Source organism: Folsomia candida, unplaced genomic scaffold (assembly GCF_002217175.1).
Source record: "Folsomia candida strain VU population unplaced genomic scaffold, ASM221717v1 Fcan01_Sc001, whole genome shotgun sequence".
NCBI classification, from domain to species: domain Eukaryota; kingdom Metazoa; phylum Arthropoda; class Collembola; order Entomobryomorpha; family Isotomidae; genus Folsomia; species Folsomia candida.
In genome coordinates this window covers 22897577-22922059 of record NW_019091193.1, presented here as the reverse complement: position 1 = coordinate 22922059, position 24483 = coordinate 22897577, and the positions used below count along the sequence as shown (strand labels likewise).

Below are 24483 nucleotides of genomic sequence, written 5' to 3'. Positions count from 1 at the left end.
TGTTGCATGTAGAGATTGTCGATATTTAGTCATAAAGAATGAAGAAAAATTCTGAGAATCGCATGCCGAATACGGAAACGCCCAAGCTTACTTTCTCCATTTACTTTGTGTTGTGTTATGTGAATATAGCTCTGCTGCGTGGTTGCGTCCATCCAACTTTATTGCTTTGTGAGCAAGTCATGGGCTGGATTCGAGAGCAGCAAAACCAGTTGATTTTTTGGGGGAAATCTTTGTGAAAACAGGCAGGAGCAGAGTCTGGCTGACGGCAGGAGCAAGCCACAAGTTCTTTTATTGCTTACTCTTCTAACCGGCCAATTCCAAAATTAAATCAAAATTAATGTCGGCTCCATCGGCCCATTTTTCTCCGTCCATTCAATTCCTTTTCTTTCCTTCGACATACGTACGACGCGTTCCTCCGGAGGAAAAGTTCACCCAGCTCTCTGCAATTTGTCCAATGTAATCTCAGAATAGAAAACCCTATGCAAGCCTGTGCAGCATACACACGGCGTATGCAGCACCAGTCATGTCATAGCCTACACACCCAGGACCGAGGAGAGCCTAACGGCGTAACATTTCCGGGGGTAGTTATTGTTATGTAAGTGCAAAAAGTACGATTAGTCATATAATAATAATGGGTGATTGTGTAAAACAAAGAGAAATGTGTAATTGTGATTTTGGGAAAGAAACGGGGGAATATCTCGTAGGGAAAAAATCAGGACTAGATTTTTTTAACTGACGCAATAATCGTAGGAATCCTGCATGCACACAATAGATGGTGGGAGGTCCATTTTATTCGGATTGGGAAAATGGCCCCACATCACGAAATCCTATCGTCAAGTCCATCAGCTCATAAAAATCACCAAATTTGCTCCGCACAGCTCCAATCCACCTTCTTTATTAATAATGGTCATTCTTAGTTTTCTCCCTTTGCTTCCCCCGAATTGCTTCACGTAAGAGAAAGAAAACACATAAAAATAATAAAAATGGAACCTGCCTCCACAGCCTGCTCCCACGTACGTCTGCACCGCCGTGAGAGGATATGAACACATTATTTCTTCCAGAAAAACTCGTTATTATTTTGATGTATTGCTAAAATTACGGGGAATACTTTATAAAAATAATAAATGGTCGAAAAGAAGACTTGGTCAAACTTTTACCCAAACTTTTATTTATCATAAGAAAATAAGTGGACAGTACAACAACACACAAATACTTACAACATTATAGTACAATAATTCAACAACGTTTATAATTTACAGCTTTACATTCAACACTATGATAACGTCAATTTTGTATGTATGTATTTATTTACTGGAACAATCATCTACGCACAGTTCTACTCTACCAAACTAGACCAGTGTGTTCGACTAGGTATTCAATTCATATTTGCGAAATAATTAAATTGTTTACAATAGTTCGAATTATGTATGGAAATTTTGAGGTTTTGAACAAATGATGCACACGAAAAGTTTATACATTAAGCCACATTCATATATAGACACAATTTTTAATAGAATAAATGCCAATCAATTATTGATTCGTTGTGGCAAGTCGAACTTGCACGCACCATAATAATTTTTGTTCTTTTTTATTGCTGCTGCTGTTGTTGTTACTTATTTGCTACTACCATTAACCATCCTCATGTTTAGTATTTAGTGAATTATTTAGTAATTTGCGTTGTACTACGCCTAAATTTAAAGTGTCTTTATTTATTTTGATTGATGCCAATTAATTCTCTGATTATTTTTTTTTTTACTAATTTTGATTTTTCCATTGATTTTTGTTTGAGCAAATACAGTGTTTTAATTTTACACTACGTACATAATACAGTATAGACGATGAATCTAATCCTAATAACTAGAGAATTTTTTGATTAGTTGGGGTTCCGAATTGAGAGAGTGATGGTGTGTGATGGTGTAGAGAGATTATTATTTTTATAGTTTTTTAGCTACCGCATACATTCAGTAGAAATATGACATTTTTACTATGGACTAAGGACGTATATTCTGTCTATATGTTCATATACTAAACATGATCCTTTTAATGTAACATTTAACAACAACGTGAAGAAATAGACATTAAGCGCACATCAAGAAATAATAAATGCACATTCAACTTTTAATTAAACATTGAGTGAAATGGGGCTCGTTTTCCATTTCTTCATCTTTATTATAATAATAAATGTTTGTTATTGCTAAATTACGACGACATGGTGTGATTTTCAAAAAGTTTGCTAACAGTAATATCGGGACCAGAGTTATTTATTATTTGCTTTTGGAATGACCAGTTGATTTTTGTTTGTCTCAGTGTTAATATTAAATTTTGACAATGTAAATTATCAAAACAAGGAAATGTCGATTAGCAGTTTGTCGGAAACCGTGTTTGAGCAAGGACACGCAGCGAGGAGTGGAAATTTTGGTTATGCATTAGGAATAAATATTTTGCCAACCTGTGCGGATCGTCTGTGGTGAAATGCATGTAATGTTCAGAAACTGTAAAATAAATCGATCCATTTGTATAACTACTTTCACCTAAATAATTATTGCTTGAGTTACACAAGTTCCTTCATTTCGATGTGGAGTTGAGGAAGTAGTATTTTATTGCTGAAGTTATATTTACATCGTAATTTTATTGCTATCGTTGTTATATTTGTTGAGATAGTTAGGAATAATTAGTTAATTAGAGGACCGTTTCATATAGTCAGGCAGAGCCAGCGTGGCTCGTTTGATTTATTGCTTGGTGCATGGGTGTAGGTCCTACCTACGTTTTATTGCTTGTGAATATTCTCCTTCTTCTCTGAGTCATAAAATATTTGAGATTTTAAACATCAATGTCGCGTATATTATGCACTATGTGTTATGCTAAATTGTTATTATGCAACAGTGTTACATACATCGAGAGATAAATAATTAATTAATATTTTCCTTCTCTGCCCCACAAACCAATTAATATTTGATGGGATTTTATAGGAAGATTTCTAAAGGTGAATGCATAGTTCATCAAGTGTGTTACTGCCACTCCTTCCAGACCAAACTAAAAGAATGTGTTTTTAGATGGTACTGGTGGTAGTGAAACTAGTCTATTTTTAAATCTGGATACTTCAAAAATGCTAGCTTAGAAATTCGAGACTAAGAAAAATTACTATTATTTGGAAGTAGTTAGTAGTCGTATTTAGTCGTATTACTGACCAGTACAGATAAATGTTAACATTGTGATTCAAATTATTGCCTAAGTTACAGCAGAATGAGGTGTGTCGTCTGGTTATGCTATTTTTCTCTTATCTAACTTGCATATCATAATAGCTATAATGCTGGTCCGCCGTATGGCTCCAGAGGAAGTATAGTGGATTTCTTAATTATTGCTAAATTACTGACCAATTTATGCACATTCTATATTTAATATTTTAGTACCGAACCCACGAAATCAATAAGAATCAATAATCACGGAAAATCTCGGATATCCGCAAAACTACACAATTCCAATGAAATACATTCTCCCAAACCGATCGGAAGTGAAAGCCTGATATATAAAACAATATGCTTTGCAGTGCGTTTGAAATCTCATCTAACAAATGCAGCCTAAACAATTTATTGCTCGTTTTGTGATCATCCCTTTTGTTGGGTGTGGCTGTTAGTTGATGATGTAATGTAACCTGATTGTAACGAAAAGTAGTAAAACATAGCCACCCAATTTACATACAAAGTTTTACAGTGGCACAGCAGGTGGCAAGACAGAGAAAGCCGTAACAACAATAAAATGTCCAGCGTTAAATATTTGCTATGTCCAACTTTTGCTAGTTTTTCAAATTGTGAACTTTTTGTTCCAAAAGCTTAGCAAAAGAACTTTTGTTTTCCACCAGGGTTTTCCGGAAAACAATATTTTCTAATTTGCATCCAGAAATAGCGGAACGGTTGCATCATCATCCCCATCGCTCTGTATGCAAGCAAGGAAAGGTGAAAGGTTGCATGCACAGCCATACAGACCGAGCTCTTTCAACTTTGTTTGTGGCAGTGGCAGGTTGAAGGCGTTGAATTAAAGATGACCATGAGGAGAACGGAGAAGTCATGTCAATTCCACGTCCACTAAAGTCACTCCAGTCCAATAATCAAAAGACCGGATGGATAAATGCAAACCGAGAAAATGAGTTAGCAAGCCCCAGCCGCATGCACACCTCTAATTGCAATTCTGCCAGAATTCCGCAGCCATGTAGCTTTATTCCTGATGCATGAATTACTAAACTGATAATGACTCAATTCAGAATAATTTGTGGGAGGGTAATTATCAACCTGTAACTTTAATTTTGTGACGTGCTTCTTATCCTAATCTACTGACAGAGCTGCAGCAGAGTAACAGGTTTGTCCCATTTTTAGAAAATCCCCCCGTTTCATCTCACACGTAGCTGTCATCTAATTTACTGAGATCAGAGAAAGTTGTCGACAATTCGTTGGGCACATGAGGAACCTTCGAATGGTGTCACATACTAACAGAGATACATATTCCTACTCAATATATTTATTACCTTTATTTATTTATTAGGTGTGTTATAATTAGTTTTACCCGTATTATTGACTATTACGATACGAAATATAAGTTTTGGACGTTCGCATTAATGAAGTAAACAACAACAGCCTGTTGGTTTGAGTCGGCCCTGTGGTTTTCTCGGCGAGGACATTGCTGCAGGAATATTAAACAGTTTGCTAGATAATATCGAATGGAAAGACAATAATCCAGCAGCAGGAGCGGGGATGAGTGTACACGTTGCTGCCTCTGCCCTTCCCACCCGTCACTGGTGGAAAATCCTATTCAAAGTAAGAAGGGTAATCCCCGCAAATTGTGGTATAATCCTGAGAAATTAAAACCCAGAGACTCAACAGTTGATCATCATCATCAAATTGTCCTTGTTTTCGAGATTATGAGAAAAGTTTCTATACAGACAAGCCCTACGCTTTTAATACTTTAGAGGAATCGCATGGTTGGTTAGTTTGAGGAAACTTTTTTTTATAGAAATACTTGTTAGTTTTTAGACGAGTGAGTTTGTTAGAAAGAAAGAGAAAGTCATCTAGTAGGAGCTGGGCCATTAAGCAGTGATACCGCGGAGCAGTAGCGAGTTTTAGTGGAATAAGAGTTTAGACTTGAGGTTCATAAGAGCGAGAAAGCTGAGAGAAAGTGCAGAAATAGAGAGAAAGAGAAGAGAGGCCGTGGTGTGAAGGACACCACGATTTTTAAATGGTGGAAGGGGAGCGGAAGTAGAGAACAGAGCTACGAAGAGAACGAGTCAAGAAGAGGAAGAAGCGCATTCAGAAGATGCCGACCCGTTGGTACACAGACAAACACAGACTACGAGAAAGTATCGTCAGAGATTCATAAAGACAGAGGAAGCGACCGACAGATTTTAAAGATTCCCAGACAGCGGTAAGAAAATGGGAGACAATGAAAGGGGCACTTTGAGATTGCTACGTACATGATACACTTAGAAAGAGTTAGAATACGAAGAGAGACAGAGAAAGAGAGAGAAAGAGAGAGAGCGAAAGATGCCCAAATCTAGAGAGAAAGCAGATTGTGTGTTAATAGTATCTAGTAAAGATAAAGTTGTTTGATAGATTATTCAGTTACGAAGAGGTTGTTAAATTTGTACAGGAATAAGTGAAAAACTGTGTTTTCTCTTTTAAGTACAAAGAAGGCCATAAATTTGCCAGTTTTGATAAACCACGGGTGGTTCTGGTGTAATATCAATGATTGGTAATTTGGTTATGATTTACCTTCATACCTTTCTTCCTACCTACCTGCCTACCTACGCTACATTTCTTTACGCTATCTTTATTAGCACAATAATTAATTGGATTTTATTGCTAGATTTCCTCGGAAGAAGACGGCAAAATGTGTGTGCAGGCTGTCTAATGGAATGTTTGTGCCTCACGTGTCGTTATACATACGTATATTCTCTTTTTATTAGGCATATAAAGGGACTTAATTTAACTGCGGTGCAATTAACGTAGACACTTGGCCATTAAGTGAATTATGTGTGAGTTACTTGGAGCAGTCGGTTAGTTAGCAATGGTAAAAACTAAACTAGCACTGCACACCCCTTTTCCCTTCTGCGGTACTCCGGCATGCAAGTGTATGGCACCCCACCACTTTCACGGTAGTCACATTTACGTACGTATGTATGTAGCTACATATGCATATTGTACACAGCCACCACCAACACTAGCCGACGACGACGACGACGACGAGTCGCTCAGTTTTAGACTGGAGGCGAAAAATATTTCAACTACATCGATTTTACCACTATCTTTCTCCGTCTACACAAAATGTGAAATTCTGGAAATGTATGCACGCTGCTTTATCTGGAATTCGCATCAGTGAAACAACAACCCTCATGCACTCGCTCATATCCTTGATAAAAGGAAAAGAAAAACAACATAAAAATGCCGACACGCCACAATCAACAATTTTACTTATTTCACCTTCACACAAAATGGGAGCGAGTGAAAAATAAATGCAAACAGCACAGTGGTGCCAAAAAGGTCCTTCATTTGTCCTCCCTTACGAGATGAGTATGAAAATGGAATAACAAATAGCAGGAATTATCCCGCCTCGTTGCACCCTCTAAATTTACGGGGGAGGTGAAAAAATGGTGAGGAGATGGCACCGAGAGAGAGAGAGGTGGAGGACACATATTGTTGCTTAGAAATAAATAATTGATTGGAGTGGAGCCTCGTGTGTGGAGAAAGTTCAAAGGGACCTTTCACCACAGCCTAAAGAGAGAACAAAGGGATGATGCAAAGAGATGTGGGTAACGAACCGTGGCGAACCCGTTGGAAAATAAGGCAAATAAAATGAAGTGCATTTTCCCACTCGGCATCATTACTGGGTGCAACAGGCAGAAAACGCAAGGACATAAGATGAAGAAATGCTTAGTAACAATGTGTAAATTTTCCTTTAAAAATGCTGCACATTTCCATTTCGCATACTAGTTTTGACTAGAGCTTTCACTCCCTTCTTCTTGCTTTCTCCGTAACTTACGCATTTAGTTAATAGTCTAATTTAATGGTGTAATTAGTAGTTTAATTTATCTATAGTATAATAATAAAATCTCTATTATAATATATTTTATTGCTTCGTATTGCTAAGTTGCTGTGTGATATGTTCAAGTTTCCTACCAATGCTAGTAGAGCTTAGAGGGTAAGTTTTATTCGTTGTGGACGAAACGCTGCACATTTGGCGACTTTATTGCTTTCGTTGAACGCCAAGTAGTTATTGCTTACGTTAAATGGAATTCTCATTGTGTGTTGCAAAATGACTTTTGAAATGATAAATTTCCACCAAAAATGGTTTTCTATGCATTTCATTTCAACGTTCGTTAACGACGCATCCGCACAAATTGGCAAATATTTCTATTATTTATTTATGTTTAAATTCCATGTCGGGTGTAGGATGCATGCAAGGAAGGAAAGATAATTGCAAAGGGTGGGCTCTTCTAATAAATCAGAGGAAATGGGCAATTAGCAGCCGGGTTGGTTGGTGGTGGGATGGATGATTGTGGGCATTTGGAGTAATCAAAGTGTCAAGAGCAGACGGAGTTATGGAATTAATATTAATCATACAGTATCAGCAGTGGGAGTTTGTTATTTCGTGGTGCAAAAGACTACATTTCTTATATCACGACCCAATTTATTAGGATAATTATAATCGAGTCTAAATTTACGCCAATCTAATCGCTCCGGTTTTGTAATTGCTGTTTGTTGTTGGTTCAATCCAACGCAGTACGGCAGACATGGTCCGTTTGCCGAGTTTATGGGTTGCGAAATGGCAAACACCATTACTTCAGGGGACCATTTAATGGTGGTTGGATGATTGCTAGATTTTGAGGCATATTCTACATATTATGCCACCTCGCGTATGCATGCACTTGCTCAAACTGAAACCAAGTTCTGGCTTATTTTACCCGTCCTCGTGAGGAAATGAACTTAAAATACGTCCGACGTTATGCTAAAACAACAATCTAAATTAAAAATTCCTATAAAATAACCATGTAATGTTGACTAACTTAAAAAAATATTTATTCGCCGCAATGGACTCGTTTCCATTCGAATGGAATATGCACTGTCTGCTGGGCAGCGCAAATGACTTCTTTCCTCGTAAATGGAATATTATATTTTTACTATTATGCAAAAGACAATGTACATGCACACCAGTTGAAGATGAGGAATAATCGAGGTTTTCATACGCTATGCAAGTAGTTAGGTTTAGGTGACCAGAAGGTTAAATTTCTTACGAATCAACTCATTGAAGAGGGAGCCTCGCTGGGGGTGTTTCTGGCTGGAAATGACTGATTTCTGCTAATCCTCTGCTGCGCTCGGACAAAATCTGAAAAGTAAAATGAAACACGATTGATAAAAATACTGTGAAAAGGGTTGAATTCAGCCGTAACAGAAAGTAAAGTAAAGTGTCGTGTTGGACTACAATTCATTAACTTTGCTATCTCCGGCTCGCCTTCCTTTCTCTCATTTTGTATGCGACGAATTTAAAAACAAAATTGTCAATCCATTTAACCAGCAACTCCTCTCCGATATAAGATTATTTTATTCATTTTGTGGCGGAAAGGAGAAAGCATGCCGACATCATTGCGTGTTCACTTTCAGCTTTTTGAGAATAAATGAGCCACCACTGGTGCGTTCGTTCGTTGGTTGGTGACAATGGATTGATTTGCATGTCCATTTGTTGCCTGGTCTCCTGCAAAAGTCAGTCAATTCGACAACGAGCTGGTTGGTCGTCGACGAGAGAACTCCGCCAAGCTGCGACCCAACTGCACTTCATTATCCAAAGTCTTTACTTATTTATGTATTTTATTCGGTGAGGACTAGCGCTGCTATAATGCTGCATTGAACTGCTGCTACTGCCATTCTGTCCTCTGTTGCTTTTTCCCTCCTGCTTTCCCTTTCCTGGGAAGATTTTAGCACCACATTTTATTTTATATTTTACGAGGGATAATTTCATCCCGTGGTGGTGAAGGCCCCCCACCGAGAGCATAATAATATGGCCAAGATGAACTCTGTGTTTCAAGAGGAGTATGAGAGGAGGAAAGCTTTTGGCACTGCATCACTATTGCTCTTCCAGCTAGCTGTTGAATAATTGTGGCAAATATCGTGTCGTAAATGTGGTGGAAGAGAACGAGCACAGAGTTCTACCCGTTCAAATCCAATGGCTCTGTGGGCTTGCTATGGGAACGTTCATGTGCATTATGGAAATGGATAATGTGCCGCGAAGGAGGAAGAAAGCAGTGAAAATGTGGATGGACTTTCCCCGCAAGAAAAATAGGAGAGAGTGCTTCGTAGAGTGGGCATTTAGTTGGTGAGATATTTGAGGATGAAGTTGTCATCTTGGCCAATCCATTCCCAGATTAAAATAACGGAGCAGCAGCAGCAGGAGACCTTTAAGCTGGGCTAATGTTCTGCTCCTACCTCGCTCCCTGTATTTTATTATGCTCCCAAGAAACAAGAAATGCACTGTCTCCACGCCGCGTGTACAAAGGAAGAGCCGTCGTTACGTGGATGCATGTACAAGCCAAGGCAACAAAAGACTCGTAGCCTACCTACGTGGATATGTACATACATTGTTTTGAAATTTATAAGAATAAATTCAGAAATGTTTATTTTGACATGGAAAATAATATGTGTGTGTTTCATAAATTTTTTTACTGTGTGAGAGCGAGTGAAGGAATTTTGCGTGGTGGTGAAAGGAGCAGTCTGTTGAAAAACCTCATAAAGAAGGAAAACGAGGAAGCCGTAAAAAGTGTGCTGCTGGAGATGTTCGTCGTTTTGAGCAATATAATTCTCCGGGTTGCTCACACGGACGGACGGAGGGCCAAATTTACAAGTAACAAGTAGCGACCAAAATCTGAGGTTGAACTAACCCTGGGTAAATACAGGCTCTAAATTTGTGAATGATCCCCCCAAGGTTTAGTTTGGCCCTCGAACTACCCACCATCATCGTCGTCATCCCAGAGTCGGCTTCAATTGCAGAGAAGGAATAAGTTCCATAGAGAGATAAGAGTGCGGCCTTCTTTCTTCTCTCTCTCGCCTTTCTCAGCCTCAGCCATTCCGAGTCAACTGGTGGACTCTGTGGTGGCGGAGTTTTAGAGATTGGCGGAAGGAAAAGAAAGCTCCACAGGTCTCGCACAGTAACAAGTAAAGTCTCTCTCGAACACTAAACTATACTCGACTGATAATATCTTCACACCACCACCGCCAGAAATTTCTCTCTCCGCCTCCTCCTCCCAAGGACCTTGTGTTGGATGCACACATATTACACACACAGCGATGCACCACGACCGACCAGCAGCCTTGTGGAATGGAGGGCAGTTCACACAAACTGTGAGGAAGGAAGCGTAATGTATCTCCTCCTCTGGCAAAAAAGAGTCTCTTCTTTCCAACATCTGCCTCTCCTCCGTTGAGAGAAAGTGAATTTATTTTCTTGGATAAAGAGCAAGCGAGAGTAGATTGGATTACATAATGGGAAGTGAGTGAGAGGGAAAGAGAGAGAGAGAGCTAACAAGTTGCTCTGGAGTCTCTAAATTCAAAAGAAACCTTATTTGCACAAGACACAAGAAGGAACCAGTTAAGAAGTTGGTGGGTCCTAAAGCGGGGTAGCTGTTGCTCTCTTCATTTCGGAGGAAAAAGAAGTGAAAGTACTAGCGAGGAGAGAGTTTAATAAGGGAGATGAGTTCCTCGCGCTGCCTTCTCGATTTATTTTTGAGTGAATTTCCACTTTTAGCAAAAAAGAAAGGAGAATTGAACGAGTTTATGTAGTCATTCATATCTTGCAACTTGAGAAACACTTTTTTTTTTTACTAAATTTCAGCAGTTTTTTCCCGGATGATGACTTCATGTATGTGCAGCTAATGTTGAAACAGTCTACATTTTTGTAACCAATTGAGCGGATTATGATATTTTTGCGTGATACATATTTTTTGTAGGGAAAACCTGCAAGGTTGTTCTCCGTAGGACAACAGTTAGTTGTTTGTGGAGCTATATATAGACGTATGCACACGTATGTAGGCATGTGTACAGGGCAACATATCGTGGCTGCAGTAAAACATTGTGTTTTATCCAATTTCTTTTGTTACTCAAGTGAGTGAACAAGAGTGTACGTGCCTTTTCTCACCCCAGCTCACTTTTCCTCTCCTACGGAGGATTTTGTTTCGACTTTAACTTTTACAGGGCTGCTGATGATGTACATGGAGGGCAAATATGAGCCTATGAGCACATACCAACAAGCCGGTGGATTAGTCTAATCATTTTTGCCTTGCCTTGTCAAGCCGATGCAGGTAGGTGGGTCGGGATGGAGGCATTAGTGGCAGGAGGAGGTATGTGGAAAGAAATGGATACAATAATAAAAAGGAAATGTTCACTTGGGCTGGTTGGCCATGGAGCTATTATAAGTCTTCATGTTTTTCACAGGGAGGAATGAATAGCACACAATGCAACGTTCCACTATAGATTAGAAGGATTCGTGTCCTTTTAATATCAAAAAGCAAAACCAGCCCCATTTCCACAAATTGTTTGACTTTCACCTGTAAGCATGCAACCCACCAGTTTGTTCCCAGAAATCGATACATTAGAAACCTGTAGAAGGTACAAAATTAAAAAGAGGAAGGAAGGATGGCACGGCAAAAGTGATTTTTCCACACACATGTAAAAGTGGGAAATGAAGTGGAAGTAAAAATTTCTAAAAAATTTCAAGCCCGTCGTGAGAAACCAGTTGCGTCCTTCCTTGTTGCATAAGCAGAGAGAGAGAGAAAGCGAGAGAGAGAGAAATGGACGAGTTTTGGCAGATTCACCTTCGTCTCGCTTTCTTTCTGTGCTCCATTCCTTGGCTGGCTCTTCGTTTGATGCGGCTGTTTGCTCACATCTCATTACTCTCTGTCCCTCTCTCTATTTATTTGGTCTCGGCAAACACTTGAGGAGTGCTAGAGTGAGCCCACAGAGACCAATTTGCTCCGAAAGAAGTAAACTAACTATCCATCCCCTATCACGACGGCGTCTGCTAACTAACTAACTAGCTGTTGGTGGAACAAGTCTCCGTTGTTGATCCACAGGTCTCTATCTCTCAAGATTCCACTTTTTCACAACATCTACCTTTCCTCTCCGTGGGGACGGGGCGGCCTGATAATATGTGGATAGACCTCGCTCCCTCTGCCTTAAAATCTTGTTAAAGGAGAGCCTGGCAATTTTTAAGCGGGTGTCGCTGTCTTCTGGACTGTGAAAGGTTATAAATCTTCCCCCTTTCACCCCGTCAACTTTCCCAATCCCCGCAATAACTTTGATCTCGAAGGACGAGGACCAACCGATACAGAAAAGAGGACGCCGAGGAAGCAGCCTGTACAACGACCAAGCAATGATTTGTGACGCAGAAAAAAATGCAAAACGCAGCAGTTTTTTGTGAGAACATAGCAGGAAAGTAAAAGAAAGCCGACGTGGAAACGAGCCTATCGCGGAGTGTGATAAGAAAATAAGAAGGACGTTTTGAGGAGTATTAATGTCTTAAAAATGGTGAGGTTACCAAAAGTACGAAACCACCAAGTTTATTTCAGAGAAAGAAATTGGCAAGAGAATGCTGGCAAGTTTTCCCACTAAATGTCTCAATTGAAGTTGAACTCTTTATTTTTTTGAAGTCATCGATTTTTCTAGTCTTTTTTCTAAAATTCAAACTATTTCAAGAAGAATGTTAAAAATTGGGGAAAATGCAGAATAGTTGATGAAGCCGAGAAAAGTTTTGGGAGTGCTCGACATGAATGGGTAACGAGTGTGGGAGAAAGCACAGCAGCCACACACACACACACACGAGATATACGGGAGAGAGAGAGAGTACTGTCAAGTATGGAGGAGATTAAGGGACCCTGATCCGATCTTCCTGCTATTCTTCTCTGCGAACCAACTAATCCCTTCTTATTACACCAGAATGCCACCACCACCTCCTCCCACTCTGCAACCTTGTCGATAAGCTCCCGTCCCGGGGGAGACCTTCATCTCTTTGCGGGATCAGCATCATCATCAAATCTTATAAAATCAGTAGTGATAGAAGATGCAAACATATCACAAAATCTAACCCCTTCGCTCCTCTGTCTTTTATGGATCCGCCGATGTGAAATGCTGATTGTGATGGATTGCACTTTAAGTTGCACCGACTACTTGTTGTCATCCTCCTCTCGTTTCCAAGTGCAAAAGGCGAAATCAACCAAGCCACCGCACCTTCCGATTGAATGGGATCGGATCGATTTCTTTCCTTCTCGGCCTCGTGTGTGGGTGCAGTAAGTGGAAAAACTAAACTAAACTAATGAGCGGAGGAGGAGGAGAGAGGGGGGAAGGGAACGAAGGATTATTTGGTGGAGTCAGCACCGAGTGGTGAGGAAGAGACAAGGGTCCTCCACTCGCTCACTTCACCAGCGACGGAGGTAGAAAGCAGAGAGAGAGCACTCCACTAAGCAAAGCCCTGATTTGTCTTGTCAGCATGATTATATTCGAGTGGATTTTTGTGATTGTGGGATTGTTCATTAGGGATGAGTGGAGGGGGAGCGAGGGTTTGTAAAATTATATAAATTCACTGCATTTTAAAAATCGTAAGACATGCACAATTCCAACAGTATGTTTGGCCTAATATATTTGCATAATAATGAGCAATCAAAAAGTAGAGCCGGAGAATGAATAATGGTGTGAATTGGTTGGGATGCGGGTGAGTCGATTCGATATTATTTGAGGATACACACCGGTATGCATGTACATACGTACGTATAATGTGTGTCTATGTACATACGGCTTACATAAAATGGATCAATAAGTGAAGCAGAGAGTTGACTCACGTTGGAATAGTTGTTGCTTCATCATCGTCATCAGCTAAGGTTTAGCCAAGTCGGTTGGTTTGCTGCATCAATCGAGTACAGCTACACCGCCGATTCGCCAGCCGACCTCTCAGATTGAGTAATGTAATCTTCCTGAATAGAAGAAAGTTGGTAAAGTTGACTAAAGTGAAAGTAATAAAGTTGCTGTCGGGACAAAGTTTTGATGTTCATTCCCACTCGTAGTTGGATGTGTGAGGGAGTGAGTGAGAGGGGCAGAGAGAGAGAGAGAGAGGGATTCAAGTCAAGTGCAGCAGGAGACCACACCCACCACCGCTAAAGGAACGCTACGTATATGTAATCCCCATCTCTTGCCGACAAACGTTGTTTAGCTGGTCATTTCCACCTCCACCTCCACCTCAGGTTCCGGAGCAATACTGCATTCTCTTATTCCTTCCCCAGTCTCGTTCTCCTCGTCATCTTCGTCGTCATCAATGTTGATCCGGGTGTCATCGTCGTCGTCCTCCATGTCACTGTCACAGTGGAAAGTGGCCACCTCTCCTTCCTCAATCTACGGCACGATAGAAATGAAGAAAAAATAGGTATTTATTATCGGCCAGAACGTCTCATTCGAAGACATGGCAACATATTTCTAGTATCGCTATGAGTCTAGGTATGGCTTTAGTTTGGAAAAAAGTACAAAAGATTTCGAACCTCTTCTTTGAAACAGGCAGAGTCGTAATGTTTGTTCAGGTATGATTTCAGCGCGAATGATTTGTGACATCGCTTGCACTCGTAGTTCTTTGCGGCAGAGTGTGTCTATATGAAAACGTATATTGTTATGGTCACGTATGAAACTGTACGAGACGAGGAAATCTATACAAATATGCACCACCCACCTGCATGTGAGCGCGGAGGTTGGAGCGATCCGCAAAGGCTACAGAGTAATGAACATTAGTACAAAGTGTAATTGGACGATAATAATTAAAATAAAAAGACAAGTGCAACTGCTCACCCTTTCCACAGTGGGCGCAGCCGTAGGGCTTTTCCCCCGTGTGACTCCGCATATGACCCTGGAAAGGAGAAGAAGAAATACGAAATCAATATCCAATTAATTTATGATGACTATGGAACCAAACTCAACCAACCCACCTGTAGCAACCACGGTCTGGAGAAGGATTTTCCGCACACATCACACTTATGATTAAGATTGTGGGTGAGAATGTGCATGGCCAAGGCAGGCATGCTTACGTACGCCTTTCCACACGTCGGACACCTAGAAATGCAGTTCAGTCGTTTCACGTAGTGACAAAAATTGTGCAATAAATGGAATAACCTTGCGAAATTATATTTTTCCTACCAGCCTACGCAAGCATACTTAATCTCGCGAAATCAATCAATTGCATGGAATAAATGGTATTCCACATGTATGCATATAGCTTATGTTGTAATAAAAAAGCTAAAATAGATGAACTTGATCTAAAATAAAACTTGGTACCTTTTTGCTGCTTGTGAGTCGAGGGAACGATGGGTTTGTTTGTGACGAGAAAGGTTGGAGGATGTCGCATAGTTTTTGCCACAATCCGAGCACGTGTAGCGTGACTTTTCCTTGGGACCAAGTAGTCCGATTTCATCCCCTGGAGATGACGAGTGGACACCCCCACTCACACCCGAAGAGAGGGACAACGTGTCCCCTTCCGAGTCCGAGCACAGGTCGGCGTTGTTGTTGTTGTTGGCGCTGTTAGTGCGACTGCCGTTCAACTTCACAGGAGTTGCTGGGGATAAGCTGGCGTTTTCCTTTGGGGACGAGGACGACGAGGTTGCCGATGCTGACGAGCTGCCAGGAGGATTGGCGTTGTTTAGCTGTTGTTGTTGCTGTTGTTTCTTCTTGGACCTTCCGTCCGAGATAAAGAACGCTTCGTACGTGTAGGCAATAGTTTTCGTGGCTGTGGGTGTGGGGGTGTTGGTGGAAGATGAGGCTGTGGTGATGGTGGTCGCAGACCCAGCAGCAGATTTGCTCTCCTTCTTGTTGGCAGCCTTTTTCTTGTCGGATTTGCTATTTTTCGTTCCTTTCCCCTGTTTGTTCGTGTCCACTGTGGCGAGTGGAAAGTTGAGGTTTTGCTCAGACGAGGAATTGTTGTTATTACTATTATTACCGGCACCATGATTGGTGGCTGTGGGTGTGGTGATGATGGTGGTGGTGGTTGGTGGGGAAGTGGAATGAATCAGTGGTGGTGGTTGGGCTTGATGACTTGGGTGACAGGGAGCTGCTGGGGCAGAGATTAGAGGTGGTGGGGGTGGCAAATTGAGATGCGAAGTGGACAAGTCGAGAATAGCATGGGCAGTTGTAAGATCTTCAGGTTTTCTTTCAAAGAGGGAAGAGCACACGTTTTGCAAGCGTCTCTTCTCTTGTGCCACGGCTTCAATGGATTCTGGTAGGCAGTATGGTCTGAAAGGGAGATATTTCCATCTAATGTAAATAAGCAAAGACAATTTCGAGAATACGAAACCATATTATGGAAAACCAGAAGAAAGAGAAAAACTTGAGGGATTTTGCAAAATGCATATTTGTGTAAGAAATAAACACAACGTAGGAGGCGCATAATTTCATGACAACTTGCATGCTGAATGTATGTACATATGTACGAGTCAGGTCATAATAAGCATACACAAGGAATCGTCACGTACCTGTACAACTCTCTCTTCTTCGGAGGTGGAATACAACCTTCTGGGTAGTTGTGGTGAAACCGAGACGTGGGTGTGGTTGGGGTAGGTGGGTAAGAATACTGCGGGATGGTGATGGTCGTCCCCGATGATGACCGGGGTGCACTGCGAATTACAGACGTGTGCCTTGTCGGGGGCGTGGACGATCCCTCTGCTGAAGACACAATGACGTGGTGCGTGGGGGACGATGTGTTGCGATCTTGGTCGTCATGGGAAGAGCAGGATGAGTTCGAGGGTGGTGGAGAATCCTGCAGATAGCCTGCATCAAACGGAGGAACAAAATTAAATGAATTTATTTACGCCAGGCAAGCGACAACATTTGCAACAACTGTTGATCGCTGCGTTGTCGTCGTCATCGTTCATTCCCGTCTTGGAAATTATGACCCAACTTGAGTTTATTTTGTTTAGTCATCAGTATTCATGGTAGTGGACATGGCGGTGCTAGATACTTCTGGGTGGAAGCAGAAGCAGTGAAAGGAATTGATGGTTTGCTCATTCCCATCAACATGAGGATGAATGAATGAACAATCAACATAAATTGAGGGTGGCACTGTTGCTTCTTCAAATTGATCCGTTGGGGCCGATTGTCTCCAACGCAATCCAATCTACCAACTCGGCTCAACACCACCAAAAGCCTAACCTGCTGAACCGCTTTTGCACCCTGTATTGCACCACCTTCTCGCATTTCTCTCCTTTCTTGTGAAGTATGCATGTATTTTCTCAGAAATTATGCATGAGGAAGAAAAATTGTCGCGGAGTTTAAGAAAGAAAGAAGCCATTTTTCTGCCATGTTTTGCTCCCTCGCTTTATTCTCCGCTTTCTACCCAAATCTGTACATCTTTTGTGTGTTGAAAAAGAGTCAATGTTTTCCTCCGTTTTTAAGCAGCTCATCACACAAAAGAGGGTGAGAACAATGGAGCAAGAAATTGTAGATAACATCACGCATCCAAACACAAAAGTGCATGAAGCGAATGCTGACTTTCTCTTCTTCAACCCAGTAAATGCGTACTAACTGCTGCTGCTTTCTCTCTGGTTGCCTGATGATGATGACACCAGACCACCACCACCACGGCTGCCTAACTTCTCTCCCTGCCTTTGGCATAGCCTGGCTGACTGGTTGATGACATGGAATGCCTGCACTGCACCATTTCCTCGGGTAATTAGCCACACTGTGAAAACTATAATGGGATGTGATGCGCTCCTACTACATACTGCCTGCGAGTCTGTTGATGCGGAGGTGCATTCAACCAAACTGTTGCCTTCCTCATTTCATTATTACTCTTTCTATCTCTCTGGCTGGTCGGTTGTCTGGTGGTGGGAAGAAAGTCAATCTCTTGGGAGATTAGAATCTAGCTGGGTGGATGCTCTGTCATGAGAAGCATCACACACATGAATGTTCAACTGGTGCAATCAGACGAGATGATTGTGTTGGATGAAATCAGGACAGCCATGTCATTTCGTCGTCGTCTTCTTCTTTAACCTGCTCCGCATCGTCATCAAGCCATCAAGATGATGCTGATGATGATGATCCTATGACGAACCAATTTATGCCAAGATATTTTTTTCCAACTCGAACCCATTTCTTGCTTACTTATCCGTGGGTGCTATATAAGTAGGAAGAAGAAGAAGAGGCAAGCATCAATGACTGGTTGGTGGAAGGACTGGCTGACTTTTGTGCGGAAGAAGATGATGATGAGCGTCGCCAAGAGAGTTTACTTGCTTCCATCCTTCTTTGCCTGCTTTTTGGTTGTCTGCTGCTGCTGCTCTTGTAATGTAATGGCCCTCCGCAAAGCCATTAAAGCGAGCCTAATGTCCCCCCACCACCATCACACTCGGCACTTTCTTTCCCTTTCTCCCTGCACCCTGTTGAACTATTCTGCCATCACCACCACCACCACCACCATTTGTTGCTTTCTCCAGAGGGACGACAAAAACCAATCCAAAAACGTGTGTGTAGTAGCCCGTATGCAATACAGTTTTATTCGTCACTACAAAAAAATTATGTTTCGAGTTCCTCGTGAATCGGCAAAATCTGTCCAAAATTGCCCAGGCTGAAAAATTGTCAGGATTTATGTTTGCCTCGGTAAAAAACGAAATAAAGTTGGTGAGTGAACCAAGTGCGCCCGTGTCACAGGTGCAGTTTCGTAATGTTTAAGGAAATAAATGCAATTTGTGCAGTGGCCGGCATCATACACAGCAGCAGCAGTGGCAGTGCTTTTACATTACTCTCTTTTCTGTACTCCATAACGCAATTGACTCTCTCTCTCTTTTGTCCCAATCTTGGTGGCAGAGTCGTAGAGCTCGTGGTGGTTGTGAAGCAATGCGAGGGAGCCTCCGACCAAATTGCTCTTTTTATGATTTCCTCAGTCAAAAATTTGGCCCACAAATCACCAACTTTGGCCTTGCGTCTGACACGGAGAGAGACGAAGGAGGAAACTGTAAGTAAGGAAATCTCCACCCCCCCAAACAGAAAGAATCAAAGTTTTTTAGAGAAAAAGAAACTTGGTTTGGAGAGCAGCCAGGAAGTGAAGAAATGAAATGATATAAAAAGAACCAACCAAAATATTATTGTGTAACAGAGAATTAATTTAATTTGTTGCAGAATAAGAGAGGACGGATGGCTGGATGGTGGTGGTGGCGGAGGAGAAAGTTTGTAAAATTTCTAGAAATGCCATTCATGACGATTTCTTTTTCTTTCTTTTTTCAGTGAGATTTCTGGTTTTTATATTCTGAGAGAGTAATCGATTAAACTGTGCTCCTGGAAGTCTCTGATTGTGAGAAGGGGACAGGAAGAAGAAGAACACAGTGACTGCTGGACTCATTATCGCATTTCAGCTCAGACTCGGAGAAATTAAGTGTCATGCCCCGACTGATACGAATCCAACTGATTCAATGGAACAATTTCCTTCTCTCTCTCTTGTCGGAGTGACCTGCCTGCCAACCCCACCCGGGTATTGCAGTAGTCCGCGCTGGCTGCTGGTAAGAAAGGCGAGAGAGAGGGAGCATAGATGGATGGATACGAGTTTCATTTATCATTCCATGTTTTCATTCCACTTTGCATACAATAATCAAGCCCAGACTCCAAATTAGGCGGACCTATAGACCACGTACGTACGACTTGAAATCCATTCCCGACCTCTCCTTGCACATGAGGAAGAAGAGAAACAAAAGCTTCACTTTGACTTTTTAGCTAGACACCACTGCCACCACGAACTAATTGATGGAGTGAAATTACTCCAATCCAACTCATTTCCTAGAGACAATGACTCTGACATTTTAATGCACTCGCCAGAGTGAAAGCTGCTCAGCCACACACATGTATTAATAGCACCCATGTACATATAGTCGGACTTACGTACGTACAACCAGCAGAGCACAATAGATGTATGCTCATCACACTAATTACTATTGTGCCAGTTGGTTTGGTGTAATTAGGGAGAAATCACTGAAATTTGAATGATTACCATCGAAAGGAAATGCATGTGAGTGATGGTGATGATTTTTTTTGGAAATTTTTTCAAGTGGAGGGAAATCTGGTGGAAATTGTCACCATACGACTGCAACAGATGACTACACCTCTCGTTCCGTTGCCTGGAAGACGGGCAGTTATGTAAGAAAGGTCGTCTTTCTCTTATCCCGTCGTTCCATCTTTTCCTTATCTGACGCCATAACGGTGTATCGAGTTGCCTCCGCCTGGTCCCATCATTGTCTCTCCCTCGCCGCTTTCTTTCTCTCTCGTCGTTGCTCTTATTAAACTTGACTCTCTTTTGCTGTGTTGGCATTTCTCCACACGAAACCATCCGTTCTGGCAGCGTCCCAATAAAATAACCTTCCCTGCTCCCCCATCACTACTTCCATCTCACCCAGAGAAAGAGAGCGACGGCAGAAATCATATCATCTCAACGGAGGAAATTTCTCTCCTAATTTCCACCCACATAAAAGTAAGGAGGTAACAAGTTCCTCGTAAAAGGCGACAGGATGAGAGCAGGGCCCAGCTGAAGCCGGAGGAAAAAGAGTCGTAAAACGGATCACATTTGATTTGAATAATTCCACACTTTCTCCAAGAGAAAGGGCTTCATTTCCAAATTTAAATTTTACTGCGGCTCTCAAACAAGATGAGATGAGATGAACAAGAAGAAGACGACGACGGAGGAGGACGAGACGGAGCCAGAATGATGAAGCAACAGGACTACGACTACATGCATGCATGGGAATCCAAAGGGGAAAGAAAGAGTTAACAAGGATTTTGGGATTTCCAACTTTTTTCCCTCTAGTTTTACAATTCTCCTGAACAAGAGAAAGTTTGGTGAAGTGGTCCCTTTCAAAAAATGAAGAGGCTGGCACTATAGTTCTACCAGCCGAGTCGTAATGAAGGCAGGCTACGTATGGAGGAAAGGGAGCAACAGCCGTGGTTTTGATTTGATAGCACTACTCGGTTGGTTGGTCGGTCTGCGTAGTAGCAGTGGTGGTAATGAGCAACAGCTTTTTTAATGACTGCTTCACCAAAGCCACAAGATGCAATAAGTCACAAACTATAAAACTTTCTGGAGAGAGAGAGAAAGAGAGGTTCTCCTTCACTTGAGATTTCATTGCGTCATTGGGGAATTCATGCAGTTTGTGTTTTTGAAATGCTTGACAGCTCATGGCAAGTGCTCCTTCTAGTTTCCCGTACTCTTCGTGTCCTCGCGGAGGACTTGCTTTTCGCCTCATCATCATCGGAATAGCTGAACAACCCCTCTCTATAGGATGTTTGTTGCTTTGTTTAATAGTTTAGAGTGAGTTTGCTTTACCGAGTTTAGTTTAGTGCTCATTAGTGGCTGAGATCAAAGGAGTGGATGGATGGATAGTGGGTGTGGTGGTGGTAGAGGGGTAATTAGCAGAAGCATTCCTTTGATGTATAGAGAAAAGTCGACCAAGATTTGCCGACAGAGACCAATTACCCCCCACTACGGATCTCGCCACCATCACCACCACCACCACCACCACCATGGGCGATCAAATCAAGTGCTTATTTATTGCAACTTTCCCCAACTCCATCCCGTCTCAAGTTTCACAAGCAAAAACTCACAATGGAGAAAGGAAGTGAGAAGGAGGACTTACCGTTGAAGAGAACTGTGACCTTGCCCGCTGTGGGCGCGGGTAGCCATGCGGGCGCGGGAGGTGGCGAGGGTGCAGTTGTCCCTTCGGTGGGGCTCGCAGGTCCCCACGTACAATCCCTGCCCACCTTCTTCCCCTTGATGATCACGGACGAGGAGGAGCTGTTGTTGTTGTTCGCCACCGTCGTCGTATTGTTATTATTCTGCTCACTGTCAATGTGGGCATGGCAAAATTTGAGTTTCTTGGGGACATGGTGGTAATGGTTGTTGTTGTTGTTGAGATTTGCAGCTTCTTCCGACTGTGACTTTTCATACGCGAGAGACTTCCACTTTTTTGCCATGAGACAACGTGGCATGTTGACTGAATTGCTTAGTTTTATTATTATCCTGACTAGGAAAAAGTGTGGAATGTTTAGAATGCGATTGACTATAACCAAAGGTAACTAGATTCGGTTTGGTGGGAGAAATATTGGGAGGTGAACGTTACGTATAGATTGATGGATGACAACAAGTTGCAAAATGGAGAAGTGTGGTCGTGTGTTAATTAAACAGAATGAACTGAAGGGGGTAAAAAGTTGAGGGAAAAGGTTTTCACATTTTGTCTCGAGTTCTCAAACACGCTCACATTTTACAGTACATGACCAAACATAACGAGTGAAAGGAGGTGAGACTCACTTCATCCTCTCAGTTTACTGGGCACGTATTTTCAATCCTTGTACAGAGCTAATCTATCTTATCTCGGACATATTCACAGTTTAAGACTAATTCATTGTTTTCCACCAGAATCATAGATAATTTCATACTGATCACAAATATTGCGTGGAAATTGCGCTTATTGCTGAGTGTATAAGTGTGTGTGGTGTATTTATGTGTTGCTTATTGCTGACAAGAAGTTAAGTGTAATAAGTGTCGTTATATCTTAATGCTAATTTATTTTATGACTTTTTATAAATAATTTTGTTTATTGCTGTCGTTCTCTGTAATTGCTTTATTGCTTTCGTTGTCGCTAATTAAATGACTCGGATAGTGTATCTCGTCGTGGTAATAATTTTTTACTGTTATTGTTCCCTTAAAAAACGAACTTTTTGGGGTAATGTAATTTCGGCGAACTTATGACTCGTAGTTGGGCCTGGCGTGAGACGACCCCAGAGGGGAGAGTAGGACCGAGGAGAGAGTGGGGTGAGACGGGACAGGTATTACTCGGCTGGGTGAGTGAGTGGTAAGAAGTGACATTACGGGAGAAGGAAGGGTGGATGGTCCTCCGTTGATGGTGGTGGAGAAGGGACTGCTGCTCTGGAGACTCTGGCTGGAGAGAATAAGTTTGGCCGAAACTAAGCTCCACTTTTCATACCCGATATCATTACTGCCACTGTCGAAGACCCGGTAGCCCTGGCTGGCTGTTGCTCGCGCAGGTTCCTGTGGCATCCCCACCACCCGAGGAATCCTTTCACCAGCAGCAGTGGCCGCATCGCATCACACCAGCAACAAATTCCTCTGCCCTCTCAGGTCCGCAAAGAGGAAAATACTCCGAGTTTTCCCCCGTATGACAGCAATGCCCCCTTCCAACGCTGATTTCGTTTAGCTTGTTGCAGGAGGACTTGGAGAAAGCCAAGATTATCTGCGTGTAAGATACGAATTGCTACTTTTAGCTGGACTCTATAGTCTGAAAATGGTGATGGTCAGCAAGAATAAATGCATCAACTATGCATCTGCTTTTAGGTGAGTAACACTCCTCGAGTTGCGACATGCAATCAGCTAATTGCTCCCAGCAGCGTTGTGCCACTGTCCGTCTGCCCTTCTGACTTTGAATAGATGTCGAAATGTCGCTCAAAGTCCAATTAAGGGCCAAATCCAAATCTAGAATTCCTGTTTCAAAGAAATCTGTGAAATCCACTCGAGAATAATTATCATTTTGCGTATCTAACAGAAAGGGCGAATATTTATGTATCATCATCAATGTGACAGCGTTGTGTATTTATGAATTCATGTCAATGTCAAAATCATAAATATATTTAGTAATCTGTGGATGGTCAACAAGCAGTATTACAAACCTTTGCTGGGTTGTAATTAATTAGGCTAATAACTTTTCTACGTATGTATTTATTATTATTTAGTATCTCGCTATGTTCATTGGATATATGTGTAAATACATACAAATTTATCAACATTCCCGGAAATCTGCTCAAGTTTTTAGAGAAATATGTATGTATTTACGTGGAATTCGTCACCCGCTATCCAGCGTCACCTCGAAATCATAAGGATTCACCCTTCCATTCTCTCCTGTTGTGAGGTTGGGTTTTCGGAGGGTAGCAGTACTGCACTGCTACGTACGTACGAGTAGCAGCACGAGGGAAGAACCAGGTGTGCTGAATTAAATAAAGCCGAATAAAAGGCAGGCAACAGACACAAAAACCTAACCCAACCTGTGCTGCTTTGTCTCATGTCGCATGCTGCCGAATGAACCAGGTAGTGCACGTAAAAATCAACCCTTGTTTAATGAAAAGACTGACGACGACGACGACGACCGGGGACGACAGATGAGAATTGAGATCACTTTTTCCAAACGAGAGCGATTTGCATTCTAACAACAAAACAGGAGCAGAGAGCAGCTTCAGATGCTTCAGATGAACAAATACTTGGCTCTTCAATCTATGCAGTTGAGTATTATGAACCGAAATAAGCGTTTGGTTTTAGAGAGCACATTTCGTATCGGAATCTGAGAGGGATATATTGTTTGTCAGCGGAGACTTGCTATCAAATTTCAGAGATATGTATGATGATTTCACTCCAAATTGGTAATCAGTGACAGCAGTCGCGTCACTTTGT

At 41.8% G+C, this 24483-nt stretch overlaps 1 protein-coding gene across 2 annotated transcripts; it reads right to left on the bottom strand.

The window, feature by feature from the left end:
* Positions 1 to 1145: 1145 nt before the first annotated feature.
* On the bottom strand, positions 1146 to 22980 carry LOC110844565 (zinc finger and BTB domain-containing protein 44). Of its 2 annotated transcripts, none has more exons than XM_035849933.1 (9): positions 21662 to 22980; positions 16526 to 16820; positions 15336 to 16307; positions 14990 to 15113; positions 14853 to 14910; positions 14737 to 14774; positions 14552 to 14656; positions 13862 to 14408; positions 1146 to 8370 (listed from the first exon to the last, which is right to left on the bottom strand). In XM_035849933.1, exons 1-8 carry the CDS (start codon positions 22011 to 22013, stop codon positions 14226 to 14228), a joined length of 2127 nt encoding a protein of 708 aa, XP_035705826.1. In that variant the 5' UTR covers positions 22014 to 22980; the 3' UTR covers positions 1146 to 8370; positions 13862 to 14225. The 2 variants fall into 2 exon arrangements, with proteins under 2 accessions (XP_035705826.1, XP_035705829.1); XM_035849936.1 differs by having other exon boundaries at positions 15336 to 16286.
* Between the last annotated feature and the right edge of the window lie 1503 nt (positions 22981 to 24483).